At 45.0% G+C, this 19,388-nt stretch overlaps 1 protein-coding gene across 1 annotated transcript in view; it reads right to left on the reverse strand.

The window, feature by feature from the left end:
* Positions 1-4,170: 4,170 nt before the first annotated feature.
* The window catches only part of ATP6V0D1 (ATPase H+ transporting V0 subunit d1), a 163,126-nt gene continuing 147,908 nt past the window's right edge, over positions 4,171-19,388 (reverse strand). Inside the window, exon 8 of the mRNA XM_082270021.1 lies at positions 4,171-4,667. Coding sequence (XP_082126147.1) covers positions 4,506-4,667 — 162 coding nt within the window. The 3' untranslated portion in view covers positions 4,171-4,505. The remainder of the gene's footprint in view (positions 4,668-19,388) is intronic.

Genomic DNA, 19,388 nt, shown 5'->3' on the forward strand with positions numbered 1-19,388 from the left:
TAAATCATTCCTTAGACATTTAGGGGTGTGGTTATAGAAAAAAATTGCATAGCTATTTGTCATGCAAAACTGCTGGTACATTCGTTCTAGGCGAATGGGGCAAAATCAAATGTTCTCCTATTTCCTCTACAAACACAAATAGTATTTATAAAACATATGTCCAGGAAAATACAGCATTATGGCCACTAGATGGAGCTGAGGATTGTACTAATTTCCTAAAATGCTCAGCTCCATCTAGTGGCCAAAATGCAATGTTTTCTCAAACCACTTGATTTTTCCCCTTTCGATCAAAATGTATGCATCAGCAGTTTCACTAGACAAATAGTTATGCAATGTTTTTTAAAACACCCCCTCCCTCCCTTTAAAGTCATACAGTAAACATATACTAATTAAGAAATTATGGATATAGTTGCCAGACAAGAAAAAAGAAGAAGAAATGTCTTTGCAGGCTCCTGAACTAACCTCCAGCAAACTGCGGCTTGTAGAGGATGCTGGGATTTGTTCTCTCTCTGCATCTGAGGTTATGACAACCCTGTAGGTAGGATTTGTGCAATCTGCCACTGAGCAGACTGGAAGTTACAGCACACCATATATCCACCCATAAAAGGTGGTTTTAGTGGTTGTATTCATATCTGGCTGGGAGTGACATTTTTATTTCTGTAAACTACCTGTTATGATACAGTGATAAAGGTACAACATAACACAAGAAATAGGTTTCTATACTAAAAAGGACCACAATGAACAAGCTTTAGGAATATCATTTATACCGAGTTCACATCCTCTGCAGGGTATTTTTCATCTGTGAACATTCACAAGGCCAAAATTCACTGCTGACTTCTCACCTGGTTCTTTATTGCCATACTAATGGTCTGTGCTGTGTCAGAGGTAAAGATGGTGATGAATCAAATAGAAAAGGTAAGTATCCTAGCAACCAATCACATTTAACCTATTTTATATGCAGGCAGGACAGTGAAGTCAGGACTCCTTCACACCATGCTTGTTGAACTGCATTGATATTTATTCAACACAGGCTAAATGCAAGGGTATTCTATGTGGCCTGTCCACCCCATCCAAATGTGGCAGCATGCGCAGTGTAAAAATGCAGCATGTATGCACTTTATGCACCGCAACACACCGCATTGTATGCGCTCTTTTATTAATAAGATAAATAAAAAATAACAGTGTGATGCATTGCACCGCCCCAACACCACGTTCATCGGTGTAGATATGTTTTAATGCTTGGGCTGATGTGAATGAGCCCTAAAGAGAACCAGTCTAAAGCTTTGCCAAGGGAGCGGTGTATAGCGGCATAACCCAATCCTGCTCTGTGCTGTCTTTGCCTAAAAGATGATGGGATGAATGTGTGAAGGATGAGAGCACCAAGAGCCTAGAAATGGTCCAGTAGAAATCAGTATTTGTAAATGTATTTTTTTTTTTAAAACAACAAACGGATTTATATTAACCAGCTCTGCGCAATGGGATTGCACAAAACGGCCCCCAACCTCCTTTTCTCAGGTCACCCGCCAGCGCTCCTAGCTCCTCCTCTCCGGCAAGAGCCCCCATAGAAAGTCACTTTCTATGGGGGCACTCGTGTAGGCTCACTCTCGAGTCTTGTTGTCTGTGTCTATTGACACAGATAGTGGGACTCAGCCCCGCCCCTGTCACTGACTTTGATTGACAGTAGCAGGAGCCAACGGCAGAGCCAGTGAGACCCAGAAGTGAGGGGAGAGAAGAGCTGCAGACGTGCACAGCGCTGAATTGAATGAGGGCTCAGGTGAGGAAGGGTGACAGAGGATACAAATGCCTAAATATTTTTAACATTAATACAAGAAATGCATTAAGGTAAAAAATGTTTTAGACTTTATAACCTCTTTATTCGTGATAAAAATTATGTAGGTACAGGATGACGCATTTTGGGGACTCACAGAAACAGAATAAAGTAAAACATGATACATTTTTAAAAATTTAGAAGTAGCCAGGTATTACATCAATGAACAGTGTAAGAACATGCTTACATTTCTAGATTGATATTGTTTTTCATTATTCTGTTTCATAGCCCTGATGAAAAGGATATGTCAGCCCCCAAAATGTATCGGCAGTACCTACTGATTTTCTATACAGGGTAATACATTTTTACTGGATGGGGTAAAGACTCGTCGTGCTCTCATCAGTCACACTTTCATTGGAATGTTGTGGGGTCCCATAGGGCCTACCCTGTTTGTTGGAGACCTGCCTCTCAAGACTAATACTTGCACCAGATCTTCTTTATCTTTGGGTCCAATGCTTCTTTACCACACATTGGGGTAAAAAAAAAAAAAACCCAGAAAAAGAGGCAGTCCTTATTCTTGTCTTGGTACTGTAATGCCGCCACCCGGCAGCAGCACTGGCCCCACTTTTTTACATTTGGCCCCCTGACAGAGGGGAACACAAAGAGATTGCGCTGCATGAGTGTTCACAGCACGCAAGCACTCTTCATATTAGTAAGCTGGCTAATATGAGTAACACTTTTACCTTTTGATCCAGGTTTTATCAATAAACCGGTATAGAAGCAGTGGGGAGCGGTAGCAGAGGTCTATACAAGAGAATTGATTCTCAGAATACAGCACACCTAGTATCACAATATATTAAAACTTTATATTACTCATTTCTTTGGAAGGTTAAAGGAGAACTCCATCTGGGATAAAATAAGCCAGCAAACTTACAAACTATCACATTTACCTGATCTGGGCTGAAATCAGTTTACAATTCAGGTTACTATTTACCGAATAGCATGGAAATATGGGGACAGCTATTGTTGGCTCAGGCTACATTGTGTACAACGCATAGTGCGCCCCATTTATTTGCAATTTGCCTTCATTTGCTGTTGTAGGCCCCAAACTGTGTAGAATAGAATGTCTTTAAAAATGTTAAATGACAAACAGCTAATTCAAGAAAACTGCTATTTATATGGCTATGCAATTACTGAATTTTTTGTTTTCCAAGAAATTCTCTTTTAGCCATTTCTTTAAAAGACCAACAACCTTAAAAACAACACTGGGTAACCTAAACCAAAGAGCTTCAATAACAACGATCACAATTATAAATTGAACAGTTTTGGAAATCTATCTGAATCATGTAAATCTTAGCTAAAGTTCTCATCAGAGGGAAGATATTGTATGATGATAATATGATGCACAGGTGATATTTTGTACCTACTCTGCCAGTCTTTCTTCCATCCAAAATGGCAGATTACCAGGAATATACCACTACACTTAAAGCAAATAAATACAATGTTAAATAAATCCAGTTTTGTACAGACACTGGTATATTTATTTCATTTAGAATTATTAAAGATGAAGTTTATTTGCATTTTTGTTTTTGGCTAAGAAGCTCCAGGGAAATAACTTCGCTGTAATGAAGTGTGCCGCATGTCCAGTTGGGTTGCTGTATAGTGTAGAATTCTTCTCTGCACAGTGCTGATCTTTTGCCTGCCTCCTACATTCACAAAACTACAATTCCTTTTTTTTTAACCAGAATGCAAAACATTCTGTGAAAGGGGTATGGCCAGGTCAATGAAAAGTTCTGCCTCCTCTAATCTCAGTACACAGTGCATTCTGGGAAAAAAATACTGCAAATTCTATGAATGGAGGAGGCTGGTGAGCGGCACAACTTGTTCACACTCTCTGCGGCTGATGTTAACCTTAGTAGGACAGAAGACATGGGAAACACTTCATTACAGAAAAGGTATGTCCCTGGTGCTGTATAGCACTTTAATATAATTACAGTAGAACTATAAGCAAAACTTTTTTTTTATATTTTTATTGGATAGAGTAAAGAAGGGCTATATCCCCCATGCCAGTATAATATATATATATATATTTTTTTTTTTTGTTATCTGTGTCCCATTATGGAGAATTACCTTAACTTGCTGTCCCATAGCAAAACAGGAAATGAGAAGAAATTGCTGCAAATTAATGGAATCCCTTGGGGTCTTCCATGTCAACAGAACTAGTGTCCATGTGAAGGTTTTATTGATGGTACTTTTCAAGGGACAACCCAAAATGTAGGACTTTCTTTTACTCTCAATGATAATTGCAAACCGGACAAATAGCGTGAATCTCCCTAATGGTGACACAGACAGCAATACAAACCTAATAGGTGTTCTAATCCATCTCCACTCTATACAAAACAAAAACAAAAAAAGTTTTGCTTTTAACTTCAGCTTTAATGCTATTAGTAGATATTCCACATAAAAAGTAACAAGTCTTGCTGTAGGATTCATGGCCCTTTAATTCCTTCACAGCCAGATGGAAGGCATTGAAGGAAATGAGTAGAACTACTATTGATTAACAGCTATAAATTAAAAAGGAAATCTCCGCATGATCAGTTATATAAAGCCTTCTGAATCTTTACATCTCATGTCACATCCAGTCCACGGATTTTTTTTTTTTTTCAGCCTGTAAGGCAAAGGAAATGTCTGCAGGGGAGGAGGAAGATGGTAGATGAGCTATGGTGGAAATACCCCTCTAGAAGATAGGAATGTAGTTGTCAATCTTGGCTCGGTGTCTCTGGGCGATACACTCTGCGATCCATACAATATTTCGGCACTCCTGCTCTTTTAGCTTTACAAAGGCATAAAATACCCCAAAGTGAAACTGGTTTAGGAAGGCCAGTTTATTTAATTTCACCTGTGAACAGAGAGATGACTGTCAGCATGTACAACTGAATATCACTTTAAGAGGAATATATGTTCAAACAATGGACTAAAACCTAATTATAGACAATGCAGCGAAAGAACCATTTTGCTGGATCACAGGCTGATCAAGCTCAACCAATTTTTTCATTTTTCATACACATGCCAAAATGCTTATTTTTGACATAAAAAAAATACTCAAAGCTGATGTTAAATCTGGAAATATAAGACTCCACGCTATAGGGTATATAATGGATGTGTCAGTGGGCTGCAGCCTCCCATAAAATAGCCAAGGTTATATAAAATGAAGGTAAAGGAGTGGGAATGACGCTGCCTACTAATGGAACGGTAATGGTATCTAGACAGGATAGATTGAATGAGTGAGATAAGATAAGAGTATTGTATATGGACACAGAGAGGAATATCCACAATGTACAAAGATATATAATATCAAAGTAACAATACGGTGAATACTGGATATAAACAATGGTGATATAAAGTAACCAAGTGCTTGAAGTGAGTGAATAATATACGTATGTATCCCCAGTATATATACACACAATGAAAATTAGGCTAAACCAATAATACCAAACAAGAAAAAATGGTATACGGAATCAAGCAATGAATGGTAAAGTGACAAGTGCCAATGTTAAAAGTATTAAATAATAAAATTATAAAGTAATATGGTGATAAGCATAAATAAGATAAAATATTTGAATCAATAAAGTGAATAATTATAATTAATAATCAGATGAGGTTACTAGGTGACGTAAATAGTATTATTAGTCCAATAAGGTGACTGGGTGACGTGTAAAGTCAGCAGCCCGAAGACGTTTGATGACGAAACGTGTACAGCACTGTTGCATCACTTCCGGTTCCGGCATCTGATTGGAGCGTATTGCGTTCCACAGCTCCGCATACATGCTCGTTTGATTCAGATTGTGAGTACCCATCTATTTTATTTAAATAAAAATAGGGTTTGCAGTATTACACTATTGGCCTCTTCTTGCCCTACATGCTATACCTGTACCTACATGGTCCCGTTACATTTGGTCTGATACCGGAGTCAATACCCCATCCAAGAGCGGACCCCCCCTGTTCCCTGGGCCTTTCCATAGGACCTTTGGCCATCCCCCGGTACACCTACATCCCAGGATCCCTAGAGGAGGACAAAACCCAGCAGAGGGATTTATCCTAACCACTATACCCGCTCTTTACCCCTGTGTGGGGTGGGTATGTCCGGTGAGTGGGCTACTTACCCTAGGGGGCACTTAGCACCTCACTCATCACCCACCACGGGGTTTTATTTATTTATTATTTTTCTAAGATATCTATGGAGATATTTCTCACTTAAATGGACTTTACACGTCACCCAGTCACCTTATTGGACTATTAATACTATTTACGTCACCTAGTCACCTCATCTGATTATTAATTATAATTATTCACTTTATTGATTCACATATTTTATCTTATTTATGCTTATCACCATATCACTTTATATTTTTATGATTTAATACTTTTAACATTGGCACTTGTCACTTTACCATTCATTGCTTGATTCCGTATACCATTTTTTGTTTGATATTATTGGTTTAGCCTAATTTTCATTGTGTGTATATATACTGGGGATACATACGTATATTATTCACTCACTTCAAGCACTTGGTTACTTTATATCACCATTGTTTATATCCAGTATTCACCTTATTGTTACTTTGATATTATATATCTTTTTACATTGTGGATATTCCTCTCTGTGTCCATATACAATACTCTGTGTCCATATACAATACTCTTATCTTATCTCACTCATTCAATATTCAATCTATCCTGTCTAGATACCATTACCGTTCCATTAGTAGGCAGCGCCATTCCCACTCCTTTACCCCGATGTTTAATCTGCCTATATGTGACGAGACCAATCTCGCCCCATTGCATTGGAGGAGCCTGGTTGCCCGCCTGCTGCCTTTGGACTATGGACCAGACTTTAAAAGAGTTTGACTCCCTGGCGATTAAACTGTATTCGTGGGGTCTGAGTGCCATTCACCGAATAATGTGCACTCAGACCTGAGCTATCTGGGGATATGTAACATGTCTATGTTTAATGTATAAAAAGTAACTTTATATATTTTAAAGCATAATACTGTATTTGGGTCCCCATGTGTGTAATGGAGTCTCGCTGTGAAAACTAGTTTTAGCTGCAGAGAGAGGGGGGGGGGGTTGTTTCCAGCAGCCCCCTCCTGGGGAATGTCTATTGATTAACTAAGTGCTTTTGTCTAAAATAGGACAGTATGTTAATAGGGTCTGAGACTATTGATAAGTATGTTAATGAGCTCACCTGGCTGTAATTACACAGTCATTGTTCATGTGGTATTCTCAAAGTATATATAAGTGTGTGTTTCTTGCAATAAAAGAGAAGAGAGTTACTCTTGATCGAACCTCACTACAGAGCCTTGTCTCGTACTTGGGGGGGGAATTATTGATGTGCTTCATGTATGGCGGATTGGAGTGGTCGATAGCTGTCCGGGTGTTTGGGAGTGGATTATCCTAGACGACTGTAACCCCCTTCATACTTTGGGGTGTCGTAACACTATATATTTCCTGGTTCATCCTTTTACCCATCATCAACATGCTTATTTTTTTTTCAATTTAAAAGCTAAATTCACCTATGAAAAAATAAATAAATGCACATTATTTTGCAGGTTAAAAAAAAAAGTGCATTTATTGATTTTTAACTCTGCAAGGCATTGCAACCGCATTTAGCAGAATACAGGCACAATGCCTGGATCCTCCAGACTCTCAGTACATTGTCTGCCTGTACCTCAGATATGGGCAGACAGTTACTGAATGGCAGGTGGAATCAATGGACTACAAGAGCGCTTACCAGCTCCCCCGCAGTTCATTGAGAACTACAAGCCGTAGTCCACAAAGGCCAATGGTACTTTTAGTCTATTCATTCACAGGAGACTGGAGCCCTGCACAAGTGCGCCCTTTTCAAATTATGACAGGGTATGGGGAAAAGGTCCCCTGCCCGATGTCACAGAGCGGGGAGCGCTGGCGGTGGGAGGTGGGTGTAACATGCGCCTAAAGGTGAACTTATCCTTTAAAAGGAGTTATGCAAACATCAAAATTATTTGATGGGTGGATGCCAGTCTGGAGAAATGGGCATTTCTAGGCAGGTGGCATGCGGACTGCTCTAGGTAATACCCATGTGTGAAGCTGAGTCTCCATAATTAAAAGAAATGAGATACAATACATTTAAAGAGCGGGCCAGGAACAGTAGGACTGGAGAGGAAAGTGCTAGATGATGCTGGATGTTTTTCAGCCAGGAAATGAGATGGGCTGTAGCTGACTTGGTGCTGCTTCTAAGGCACATTGTACAACACTAAATGCAAGGCTGGAGTTTAGCTTTAAAGAAGAGGTATAGCCAAAGCATGTTTGGCTGTACTTCTCCTGTGGATCACAGGAGTGTAGTCAGTTCTGCACGCCCGTAAACCCGTTTTCAGCCAACAGCGGGCTGAAACCCGCTGTCGGCTGATGTCACAGAGCTCGTCCAGGCTGGGGAAAGATCGCAACCATGTGGTGGGGATTGACCCAGGAGCCTGGACAAGCACCTGGCTCAGCCTCTCAGTGAGCTGCTAAGAGCCTGAGCCAGCCGCTCCTGTTCCCTCCACAGCCAAGAGCTCCAGTGACCACAGAGGGGGGCAGAGCAGAGAGCCAGTGACTTGCAGTCACAGCTCTCGGCTCACGGAGCACTGAGAACCGGGCAATTAGTGATATTTGATCGCTTGGTTCTCACTCTAAGAAACCAGCAGGGAAAGTTGCAGCATCAGACCGATGCTGCATCCACCTAGGTAGTGATATTTGATCACTCGGTTTTCAGTCTAAGGGCCGGCAGGAAAAGTTGCAGCATCAGACCGATGCTGCATCCACCTAGGTAAGTATGATTCTTGAAAAACATTTTCCCCAAACTTTTCTTTTAAATCCTCAAAACAATACATATTTTCTCAAAGCAAAGATAAGCAGATTAACCTCTTAGTGCCGGCGGCTCACAGAAAACTCCCAATCGCTCCTTCCAATTGTGAGTTCTCCGATCATGCGACCTACGTGACAGCCAATCGCGGCAGTCACATGTCGGCCAGCTCTGCCCTGCCTCCCGGCATAGCAAGTTCCCTTAAATGGCAGGTGGAGCCGGCATTACGGGGGTTAATAGAATGGCAGTTGCAATTTTATGTCACACATCATTCATCAAATCCATATACATTTTATGGGCAAGAAATAGATACTGCTAAGCCCCTAAATTGCAGGCGCCTGCAAAACAGTGAAAAAGTACAAGATCAATAATAGTTCACCAATTTACAGTTAAATGAAAATGTAATCCCTAGAATTATTCATCTATTCCAGCTGTGACCTTCACTTCAATACTGCAGCATCTCACTAAGGCTCCTTTCACACTATCCGTCTGTCGGACGGATTCCGTTTTTCTCAGCGGGGGATCGAGCCGCCGATCCCCCGCTGAGCAGGAGGATGACAGCTGTGTCTCCGCGCTGTTTTTTTGGCGGATCTGAACGGTCCCCCCATGCATCTCTATGGGGGAAATCGAATGGGAACGGACCGTCGGTTTGTTCTCATCCCATCCCATCCGCTGGACGGATGGAAAATAGGGTTTCCATCCGTCCAGATTTGACGGATCGGATGTCTGAACGGTCCGCCTGTGTGAAAGGGGCCTTACTGTAGCTGCAGTAAAAGGGTTTCTGATTTTGGAAGATTGAGCCATCTGATGTTTTCTCCGATCTTGTTGGGACTCAATCGGTGAGATATCTACACTTGTGTTTTAGAGTTTTGTGAATCTGCTGTGTCCACTATCTGTCGTATTCTGTAAAATGAGACAGGGTATGCAGCAACTGCCAAGATTCTCAGGTGGAGAAGTTATGCTGAGTAAGACACAATCATTGGGATAAATCATATTCATCTATATGTGACCCTATTCAAATATGTTAAAGACAACCAAGACTGCACTTACAGTTTTTTTGGCTGGACCCATCACAGGCACCTGTCAAAAGTTGCAACTATGCCTGCCCTTTCCGACCCCTCTCTCCATTCATAGAAGTTGTACCATTGCTTCCCCACAATAAAAAACGTTCCATGAATGGAGGAGGTGGACTCTTCATTTATCCACCCACCCTCCATTCATAGAACACTTTTCATTGCAGGAAGCACTAATAGAGCTTTTTATGAATAGCGGTGGGGTGAAGGCTGGGCATAGTCTGCACTCTCAACAAATACATGTGACAGGTTTAAAGGCTTGCATCAACCCCCACGGCACCTGTAGACTACAGTTGAAGAGGTATGGGGGAAACGGGACTGAATATTGCGCAGAACAGAGGACCACCAGCACCAGACACTTCTCATTCAATGTAAATTTTATCGCTTGTACGGATTAAGAAAAATAAAACTAAAAAACTTTAAACATTTATCATCATCAACTCCAAGAGCTTTCTTCAAACATCTTGCTCTCTGTTTTTTTTTTTTAACTAAAGGAACACAAACATTAAGCCTATATCTTGTTTTTGATCGCATACAACTGCACAGTTTAATTGCACTGAAATTTGGCACACACTCCAGGACCATATCAACCTGTAAATGTTTTATGCATAAAGACTGGTCTCGGTCAGCACTTTAATTAATGGAAAGACACAATATCTACTTACTAGCAAAAACCAGTTCAAAGCCACTAAAATCTTGGCAAGGCAACTTCCCCCTTGGCACGACGGGTTGCTATTTTATTGTGTGTAAGGATTTTGGCAATGACTCAAGTTCACGAGAAGGATAAAAATGTTCTGCTCTGTACATTAACTATACCACTTATAGCTTAACATATAGAAATCCAATGCTACAACTGTCTAGTTTGGACATGCTCATTTCAAATGAAGAAAGTCTGCAATTACACTACATACATAAGACATGTTGGACAAGTGGTTGTACAGGTAGAAGGTTGATCACCTTAAAGCGGTTGTAAACCCTAGAAAAAAAAAAAAACCTGCAAGACAAAGGCATAATGGGCTAGTATGCATCGCATACTAGCCCATTATGTGTAACTTACCTTAGAACGAAGCCCCGACACGGACCCCCAGACATTGCTGCGGGCGCTGCCATGATCCCTCGCCGTCTCTTCCGGGTTTGGCGGCTCCGGCGCAGTGATTGGACGGAAGAGACGGCTCTGGCGCGATGATTGGCCGGAGCCGCGATGACGTCACACCCGCGCATGCGCGCGGGAGTGATTTTCCGGCAAGCTCCCGGCAAATTAATTGAAGGTCCCCCCGGACCATCAGAGCGCATGCGCCGCTCGCGAGAGCATGCACTGTAAATATCTCCTAAACCATGCCGGTTTAGGAGATATTATTTGTACCTACAGGTAAGCCTTATTATAGGCTTACCTGTAGGTAAAAGTGTCAAAAAGCGGGATACTACCGCTTTAATTTCTGCATTAAGGTAAAAACCCCTTCTGTGAACAGTTTTATGACGCTAACTCAGAAGATTTGCCTTGCTAAAGTGATGGCAACAAGAAAGAAGACCTTATAGGTTCAAGGGGTGTTTTATGAAGAACCGACAAAACCAGGCAAGATCCCAAGAGTCCTTGGGGAACATACAGGAGGAACAATGTGAGAGAGTTACCCTGTACAAAGGACCCCAATAAAAAGAGAGAGGCAAGTGGTCTCTAAAAAACAACCACTAAAGCCAAGGTTTGACCATTGATGATACTTCAGCCTAAACACTGTTCCAGACTAGGCTGATGAAAGACAGAATTTGTCCAATGGAGAACTTCTTTGGATAGAATTTCCTTGTCTTCAAATGCAAGGGTAGATTTGGCTAGAAGTCAATTTCCTAGCTTCTAAGAGCAGTGGGATGACCAAATATGATAGGCCCCTGTCTCTTAGGACCTGGGCTCCAACAGACAAGTAAGAAAAGACAGTGACTGTTAAGCAGGATAGCAAACCATCCCTTGGGAGAGATCTACAGTGCATCCGGAAAGTATTCACATCGCTTTACTTTTTCCACATTTTGTTATTTTACAGCCTTATTTTAAAATGGATTACATCCATTATGTTCCTCAAAATTCTATAAACAATACCTCTTAAAGACATTGTAAAAGAAGTTTGTATGAAATCTTTGCAAATTTATAAAAAAAAAAAAATCACATGTACATAAGTATTTACAGCCTTTGCCATGATATTCAAAATTGAGCTCAGGTGCAACCCATTTCTACTGATCATCCTTGAGATGTTTCTAAAACTTGATTGGAGTCCACCTGTGGTAAATTCAGTTGATTGGACATGATTTGGAAAGGCACACACCTGTCTGTATAAGGTCCCACAGTTAACAGTACATGTCAAGCCATAAGGTCAAAGGAATTCTCTGCAGACCTCAGACAGGATTGTATCGAGGCTCAGATCTGGCGAAGGGTACAGAAAAAATTCTGCAGTATTGAAGGTCCCAATGAGCAAAGTGGCGTCCATCATCCATAAATAGAAGAAGTTTGGAACCACCAGGACTCATCCTAGAGCAGGCTGCCTGGCTAAACTGAGCAAACGGGGGAGAAGGGCTTTAGTCAGACCGGTTACCAAGAACCCGATGGTCACTCTGACAGAGCTCCAGTGTTTCTCTGTGGAGAGAGGAGAACCTTCCAGAAGAACAACCATCTCTGCAGCACTCCACCAATCAGGCCTGTATGGTAGAATGGCCAGACAGAAGCCACTCCGCAGTAAAAGGCCAGCCTGAAATTTATCAAAAGGCATCTGGAGAACTCTCGGACCATGAGAAAAAAAATTATCTGGTCTGATGAAACAAAGAATGGACTCTCTGGCCTAAATGGCAAGCATCATGTCTGGAGGAAACCAGGCACCGCTCATCACCTGGCCAATACCATCTCTACAGTGAAGCATGGTCATGGCAGCATCATGGTGTGGGGATGTTTTTCAGTGGCAGGAATTGGGAGACTACTCAGGATCGAAGGAGAGATGAATGCAGCAATGAACAGAAACATGCTTGATGAAAACTTGCTCCAGATGGACCTCAGATTGGGGCAAAGGTTCATCTTCCCACAGGACAAGAACCTAAGCACACAGCCAAGATAACAAAGGATTGGCTATAGGACAACTCTGTGAATGTCCTTGAGTTGCTCAGCCAGAGCCCAGACTTGAACCCGATATAACATCTCTGCAGAGATCTGAAAATGGCCGTGCACCAATGCTTCCCATCCAACCTGATGTAGCTTAAGAGGTCCTGCAAGGCAGTGTTAATTTCGTCGACTAAAACAGACTAAAACGTTTTCGTCGACTAACACAATTCAGGTGACTAAAATACGACTAAAACTAAAATGGCATTTTAGTCTTAAGACTAAAATACGACTAAAACTAAAATGGCATTTTAGTCAAAAGACTATAACTAAAACTAAATCGAAATTTGCTGCCAAAAATTAACACTGGTGCATGCTCAAAGCATAAATAATAACATATTAGATTTTTCACTCCAGGACCAGCAGTAGTATATAATGAGTTTGGAAATTGTAGAGAAATGCTTAAATAATGCATTACAAATTACAATTGAACTACACCCATTTGATTATAGATGACTAAAACGGAATTTTTGTAAAATCTTACCTGTAAAATTCCTTTCTCTGAGTCCTCCGACAGTCGCCGCCCACTTCATATTCATCACCAATGGGGTTATGTCCTTTATTCCGTAGGAGTAGCTAGGCAATAGAATATGTTAATACAAAGATTTTTAACATATCCCACCCCCAGGGGGTGGTCCCCTCAGTACATAACCCTCCACTTCCTGTATCCAACTCAGTTTTAGTGGAATAGCAGTAGAGAGTACATCAAAACCCCAAAAGAGGGGCGGGGGCGGCGACTGTCGGAGGACTCAGAGAAAGGAATTTTACAGGTAAGATTTTACAAAAATTCCGTTTTCTCTTACGTCCTCCGACAGTCGCCGCCCACTTCATATTCATCACCAATGGGGAAGTCCCAAAGCAGTGTAAACATGAGGGGTGGGAAGAACACAGCCGCGCCCAAGGCAACGCCGTCTCCCCATCAGAGAAAGGAACCTTACCAAAGGAAGGAAACCAGTTGGGCATAAGAACAAAACACTCGCTCAACAGGAGCAAGAAAACCCAGGGAAAAAACAAAAAACCCAAAAAGCCAAAGAACCCGTAACAAGGGCTCTAGGGAACTGCCGCACTAAGAACCTTGCGGCCAAAGGAATCATCAGCCGATGCCTGAACATCTACTCTGTAGAATATCGTGAAAGTGTGTACGGTCGACCAAGTCGCCGCCTCACACACCTGGGCCACAGAGGCCCCATGACGACAGGCCCAAGACGTACTCAGAGATCTGGTAGAGTGCGCCTTCACAGGTACAGGGGGAATTTTTCCCCTCAAAGCATAGGCCTGATCAATGGTCTGTCTGATCCATTTGGCGATTGTAGAAGCCGACGCCGCCATGCCCTTCCGAGGACCTCCCGGAAGGACAAACAAGGCATCCGACTTGCGAGAAGACTCAGTCGATGTGAAATAGACTCTAATCGCCCGGACAACATCCAAGGAGTGAAGCAACACCTCCGTCGGATGCTTCGGCTTCGCGCAAAGCGAAGGTTTGACAATGTCCACATTGAGATGAAAGTCCGAAACCCTTTTTGGAAGAAAAGAAGGGTTAGGTCGCAAGACCACCTCGTCCAAATGCACAACCAGACACGGAGACTTGTAGGACAAGGCTGCCAGCCCCGACACTCGTCGAGTCAAGGTGATAGCCACCAAAAAGGCGACCTTCCTGGACAACAAAGACAGCGAGATCTCCCTGAACCTTTCAAAAGGAGCACGCTGCAACACTGATAGAACTAGATTCAAGTCCCAAGGGGTAAGAGGTTCCCTCCTAGGAGGGATCAGATGACGTACCCCCCGCACAAAAGTGCTAACCAAAGAATCAGATGCCACAGGCCGTCGAAAAAGAACGGCCAAAGCAGACACCTGACCCTTGATCGTGGCCAGCGCCAGACGCTGGTCAACACCCGTCTGAAGGAAGGGCAACACCCTAGACACCGAATAAGTGTCAGGAGAGAAACCCCTGGATACGCACCAGGCAAAATACGCCTTCCAAGTACGGTAATAAACCTTCCGAGGAAGACTCCCTCGCATTTATTAAGGTGTGAATGAACTCAGGGGAAAGACCCCTGTTCCTCAGGACCTCGGTTTTAACCGCCAGGCCGTCAAGGCCAGCGACTGTAAAGCAGGATGGAAGATCGCACCTTGCGACAGAAGATCTTCTCGAAAAGGCAGACGCCACGGGGCGTCGATTGCCAGATTTACGAGGTCTGCGTCCCAGGACCGGCGAGGACAGTCCGGTGCCACAAGAATCACCGTGGTCGGTTCTGCGAAGGAACCTGGACAGCAATTGAATCGGCGGGAACGCATACATCAGATGGTACTGATGCCACGGGGCAACCAACGCGTCCGACGCGTCTGCCCGAGGATCGCACTCCTTGCCACGAACCGTGGTACTTTGTAGTTCAGACGAGACACGAACAGGTCTACCTCCGGAAGACCCCACCTCGCGCACAACATCTGGAAGACAGCCGGGTGAAAGGACCATTCTCCCTGGTCCAGGGTTCGACGGCTCAGAAAAAACCGCCTGCCAAATTTTCACCCCCGGAATGTGACCTGCCGATATTGCCGGAACATGCGTCTCGGCCCAAGACAGAATCGCGGCCACTTCTCGAGCCGCCCGGGCACTCCTGGTGCCCCCTTGGTGATTGATGTAAGTCACCGCCGTGGCATTGTCCGTCTGCACCCGAACCGGGTTCCAACGACGAAGACAAAGGAGTATCGCTCTCAGTTCCAGAACGTTGATCGGAAGGGAGGATTCCTCCGTCGACCAAACACCCTGGGCGGACAGAACGCCCAGAACACCACCCCAGCCCGACAGGCTGGCGTCCGTGGCGATCACCGTCCACGAAAGGGGACGAAAAGACTTGCCCCCCGATACTGAGGGGGATAGAAGCCACCACAGAAGATCCCTTCTGGCCTGAGAACTCAATGACATCTGGAGATCCAGAGACTGCGGACGCCTGTCCCACCTGGACAATATCTCCGCTTGGAGATCCCGCGTGTGAAACTGGGCGAAGGGAAATCGCCTCGAAAGCCGAGACCATCAATCCCAGACACCGCATGCACGTCCGAAAGGACGAAGATGGAACGTCCCTGAGGGACCTGACTGCCTCCTGAAGAGCTGCGAGTTTTTCTTCCGGCAGGAAGACCTACGCCTGGACAGAGTCCAGAATCATACCCAGGTAAGAAATCCGAACCGATGGGCACAATGTCGACTTTGGAAAATTGATCGTCCAACCAAACTCCTGCAGAGTCTGTAACGTGAAGGACAGATCCTCCTCCAGACCCTGGCTGGTCGCAGACACCAGATATCCCAGGACCGAGATGCCCTGGGCTCTCAACAAAGCCAGAACAGGCGCCAGCACCTTGGTGAACACCCGCGGAGTCGAGGCGAGGCCAAAAGGCAATGCCACAAACTGGGAATGATCTTCCGCTATGGCGAATCGAAGGTACCTCTGGTGCCCCTCGAAAATCGGGATGTGAAGATACGCATCCTTCAAGTTGATGGAGGCCATGAACTCCCCCGGAATCAGGGCAGCCACCACCGACCGCAGAGATTCCATGCGAAACTTGCGCACCCGCACAAAGCGGATCAGAGCTTTCAAGTCCAGAATCGGACGTACCTTGCCCTCCGTCCTGGGCACGGTGAACAGATTGGAATAGAACCCCCGAAATCTGTCCCGATGAAGCACCGGGACCACCACTCCCTGAGCCCTCAGGTTCTGCACCGCTAGATGCAGGTCCCGCAAACGCTCCGGGGATAGCAGAAGATTTGAGGGAAAAAATCTGCTCTCCGGCCGAGAGAGAAACTCGATCTTGTACCCAGATCGAACGATTTTCTGAACCCACCTGTCCCGAACCCGGGACAGCCATGGCTGAGCGAAAACCGAGCAAGCGTCCCCCCACCCCTGAGTCGGGTGAGGGCGCCCCTTCAGGCCGCACTGTTGTGGGCCGCGGAACCGGTGTGTTAGCCTCGATCTTTGGACGGCTTGCCCCTATAGTGTGACCGAAAGGCACGAAAAAAGACCCCTGAGGGGGCCGAAAGGAGACATGCTTCTTACCAGGAGCCGTCTTAGTCTTGTGGGATCGAGGCAAGAGCGTGCTCTTACCACCCGTGACCCCCAAATTAGGGCATCAAGGGATTCACCAAGAAGGCGAGAACCACCAAAAGGCAGAGAAGCTAAGGTCTTACGCGAAGATTGGCCACCGACCAACACTTCAACCAAACCAGGCGGCGAGACAACACCGCCACACCATGTACACGTGCAGCCAACGGAACCATATCCAGGTCCGAATCACACAAATACATGACACCCTGGTGGATTTGATCCACCATATCCCAAGTCGCCTGGGGGGCAGAATCAGCCACCAGGACACGTCTAATCACCTGCGTCCAGCTCGCGACCACCTGGGCCGCCATAAGTGAAGCAATAAGGCTTTAAACATAGAACCCATAATAGAATAGGTATGACGGGCAAGGGACTCCATCCTCTTGTCCGTGGCATCCCGGAACACCGGGGTGTCTTCAGCAGGAATCGCAGTGGACTTGTTCAAAACTGCTATCGCGTGGTCCACCGGAGGGGGGACACACCAACGCTCATCAGTAGCGGTCGTAAAAGGATAGCGTAGCTTAAACCTACTCGGTACAGCAAAAGGTTTGCGTATATTACGCCAATGTTCATTCACAGCGCGTTAAAAACATCAGTGCAGGGAAACACCTGCGACATTTTGCGCCTTTTCTGCGTCCCATAAGCCACCAAGGCAGCAGCGGGACATTGTTCATCCTCTAAACGCAGTGTTTGCTTGATAGAAGCAACCAATACATCCATGAGTGCAAGCTCTTCAGACGAGCCAGGGGAAGAATTATCAACCCCCTCTACCTCAGCCTCCACCTCTGACCCTACAAGGTCCAGGGAGGAACGGGACCCCGATAGGGAGACCCCAGCCACAGCAGCCCCATCACCATCCTCCTCTGAACCAGAGGAAATTAAAACTCTGGGTCATGTGTGGATTGAGCAGCCACCAGCAGGTGCACCTGAGCAGCAAGATTAGCCACAAACGCAGCCAAAACCCCCCCCTGGAGGGGGGGGGGGAGGAGAGACAGCAGTCCCTTGTGAGCCCACCAAGGTGGCAGGAATTTTGCTTTCCATTGCCCCCAGAGCAGATCGGAAAAGAAAGGGTTAACAGCCCCCACAACAAGCGCGGCGAGCGCTGCCCACCGCACACACACACTTAGCCCAATATGAGACCCCCACAGGGAGAAAAGGCTAAACCTAGGTAATGACACAGAGATAAATAAAACCTGTAAGGTCCAATGCTGCTGCTGCTGCTCCGATCGGTGCGCCCAGGGATGTGATGCAATACAGGGCGCTTCTGTGTAAGCCTATGCAAGGCTACAAGAAAATGGCCGCCAGCAGTGTTACCATGCGGCCGGAGCGAGCGCTGACAAAATGGCGTCGTTTGGCGCCGAAAACTCCGCTCCCTCACACAGTGAAATGCACAGTAAACATGGCGGACCGCCGCAGCGGTCTTAGAAATGTGCCCCAACACGATACATGCATGTTATACAGCACACAGTCTGACACACAGATCCAGTCTGACACAGAAGTGCAGCACAGCCCCCCTCCTTGCAGCCCACAGCATGCACCAGAGAGATAGGGAACATTTACAGTGTGACAGAGGCAGGGTAACACAGTCCCAGACTGACAGCCCTCAGACAGACAGGTCCCCACATAGATTTACACTTACCTCATAGGTGGCGTGGGGAACCCGCACAGGCGAACAAGCCGCTGTACATGAGACAGGGAGAGTCGCATCCAGGACGCAGCAATGGTGGGTTGAGAAACCGCACAGCGTCCAGTGAGGTAGCCACCTCACCATAGCATCCCTGCACCGAACAGGGATGGGTCGTTCAGAAACTTCAGGAGCGGTACCTGACTGAACGCTCGATGGCGGGCTGAGAAACCACTGACCCACAACCTGCGACCAGGGGGGTCAGCCCGAGACGCAACCCGCATGATCCTCCTCAGCAGAAGAACTAAACTAATGCTGGTAAAAATAACAGCTAAGTAAAGAAAGAGAAAAAAAACTCAAATAAAATCAAAAGAAAAGAAAGGCTGAGACAAAAGCCCTAGCATAGAGACATGCAGCCACTCCTGACAAGCTAGACATTGAAACTGAGTTGGATACAGGAAGTGGAGGGTTATGTACTGAGGGGACCACCCCCTGGGGGTGGGATATGTTAAAAATCTTTGTATTAACATATTCTATTGCCTAGCTACTCCTACGGAATAAAGGACATAACCCCATTGGTGATGAATATGAAGTGGGCGGCGACTGTCGGAGGACGTAAGAGAAAATGAGTTTTAGTCAACTAAAATGTAGGGCGTTTTAGTCGACTAAAATATACTGGAGTTTTAGTCGACTAAATACGACTAAAACTAAAACACTTGCAGAAGACTAAAATGGGACTAAAACTAAAATGCCATTTTAGTCCTAAGACTAAGACTAAAACTAAATTGAAATTTGCTGCCAAAATTAACACTGCTG

The sequence above is a fragment of the Pelophylax lessonae genome (assembly GCF_965119305.1).
Source record: "Pelophylax lessonae genome assembly, chromosome: 10".
Classification (NCBI taxonomy): Eukaryota; Metazoa; Chordata; class Amphibia; order Anura; family Ranidae; genus Pelophylax; species Pelophylax lessonae.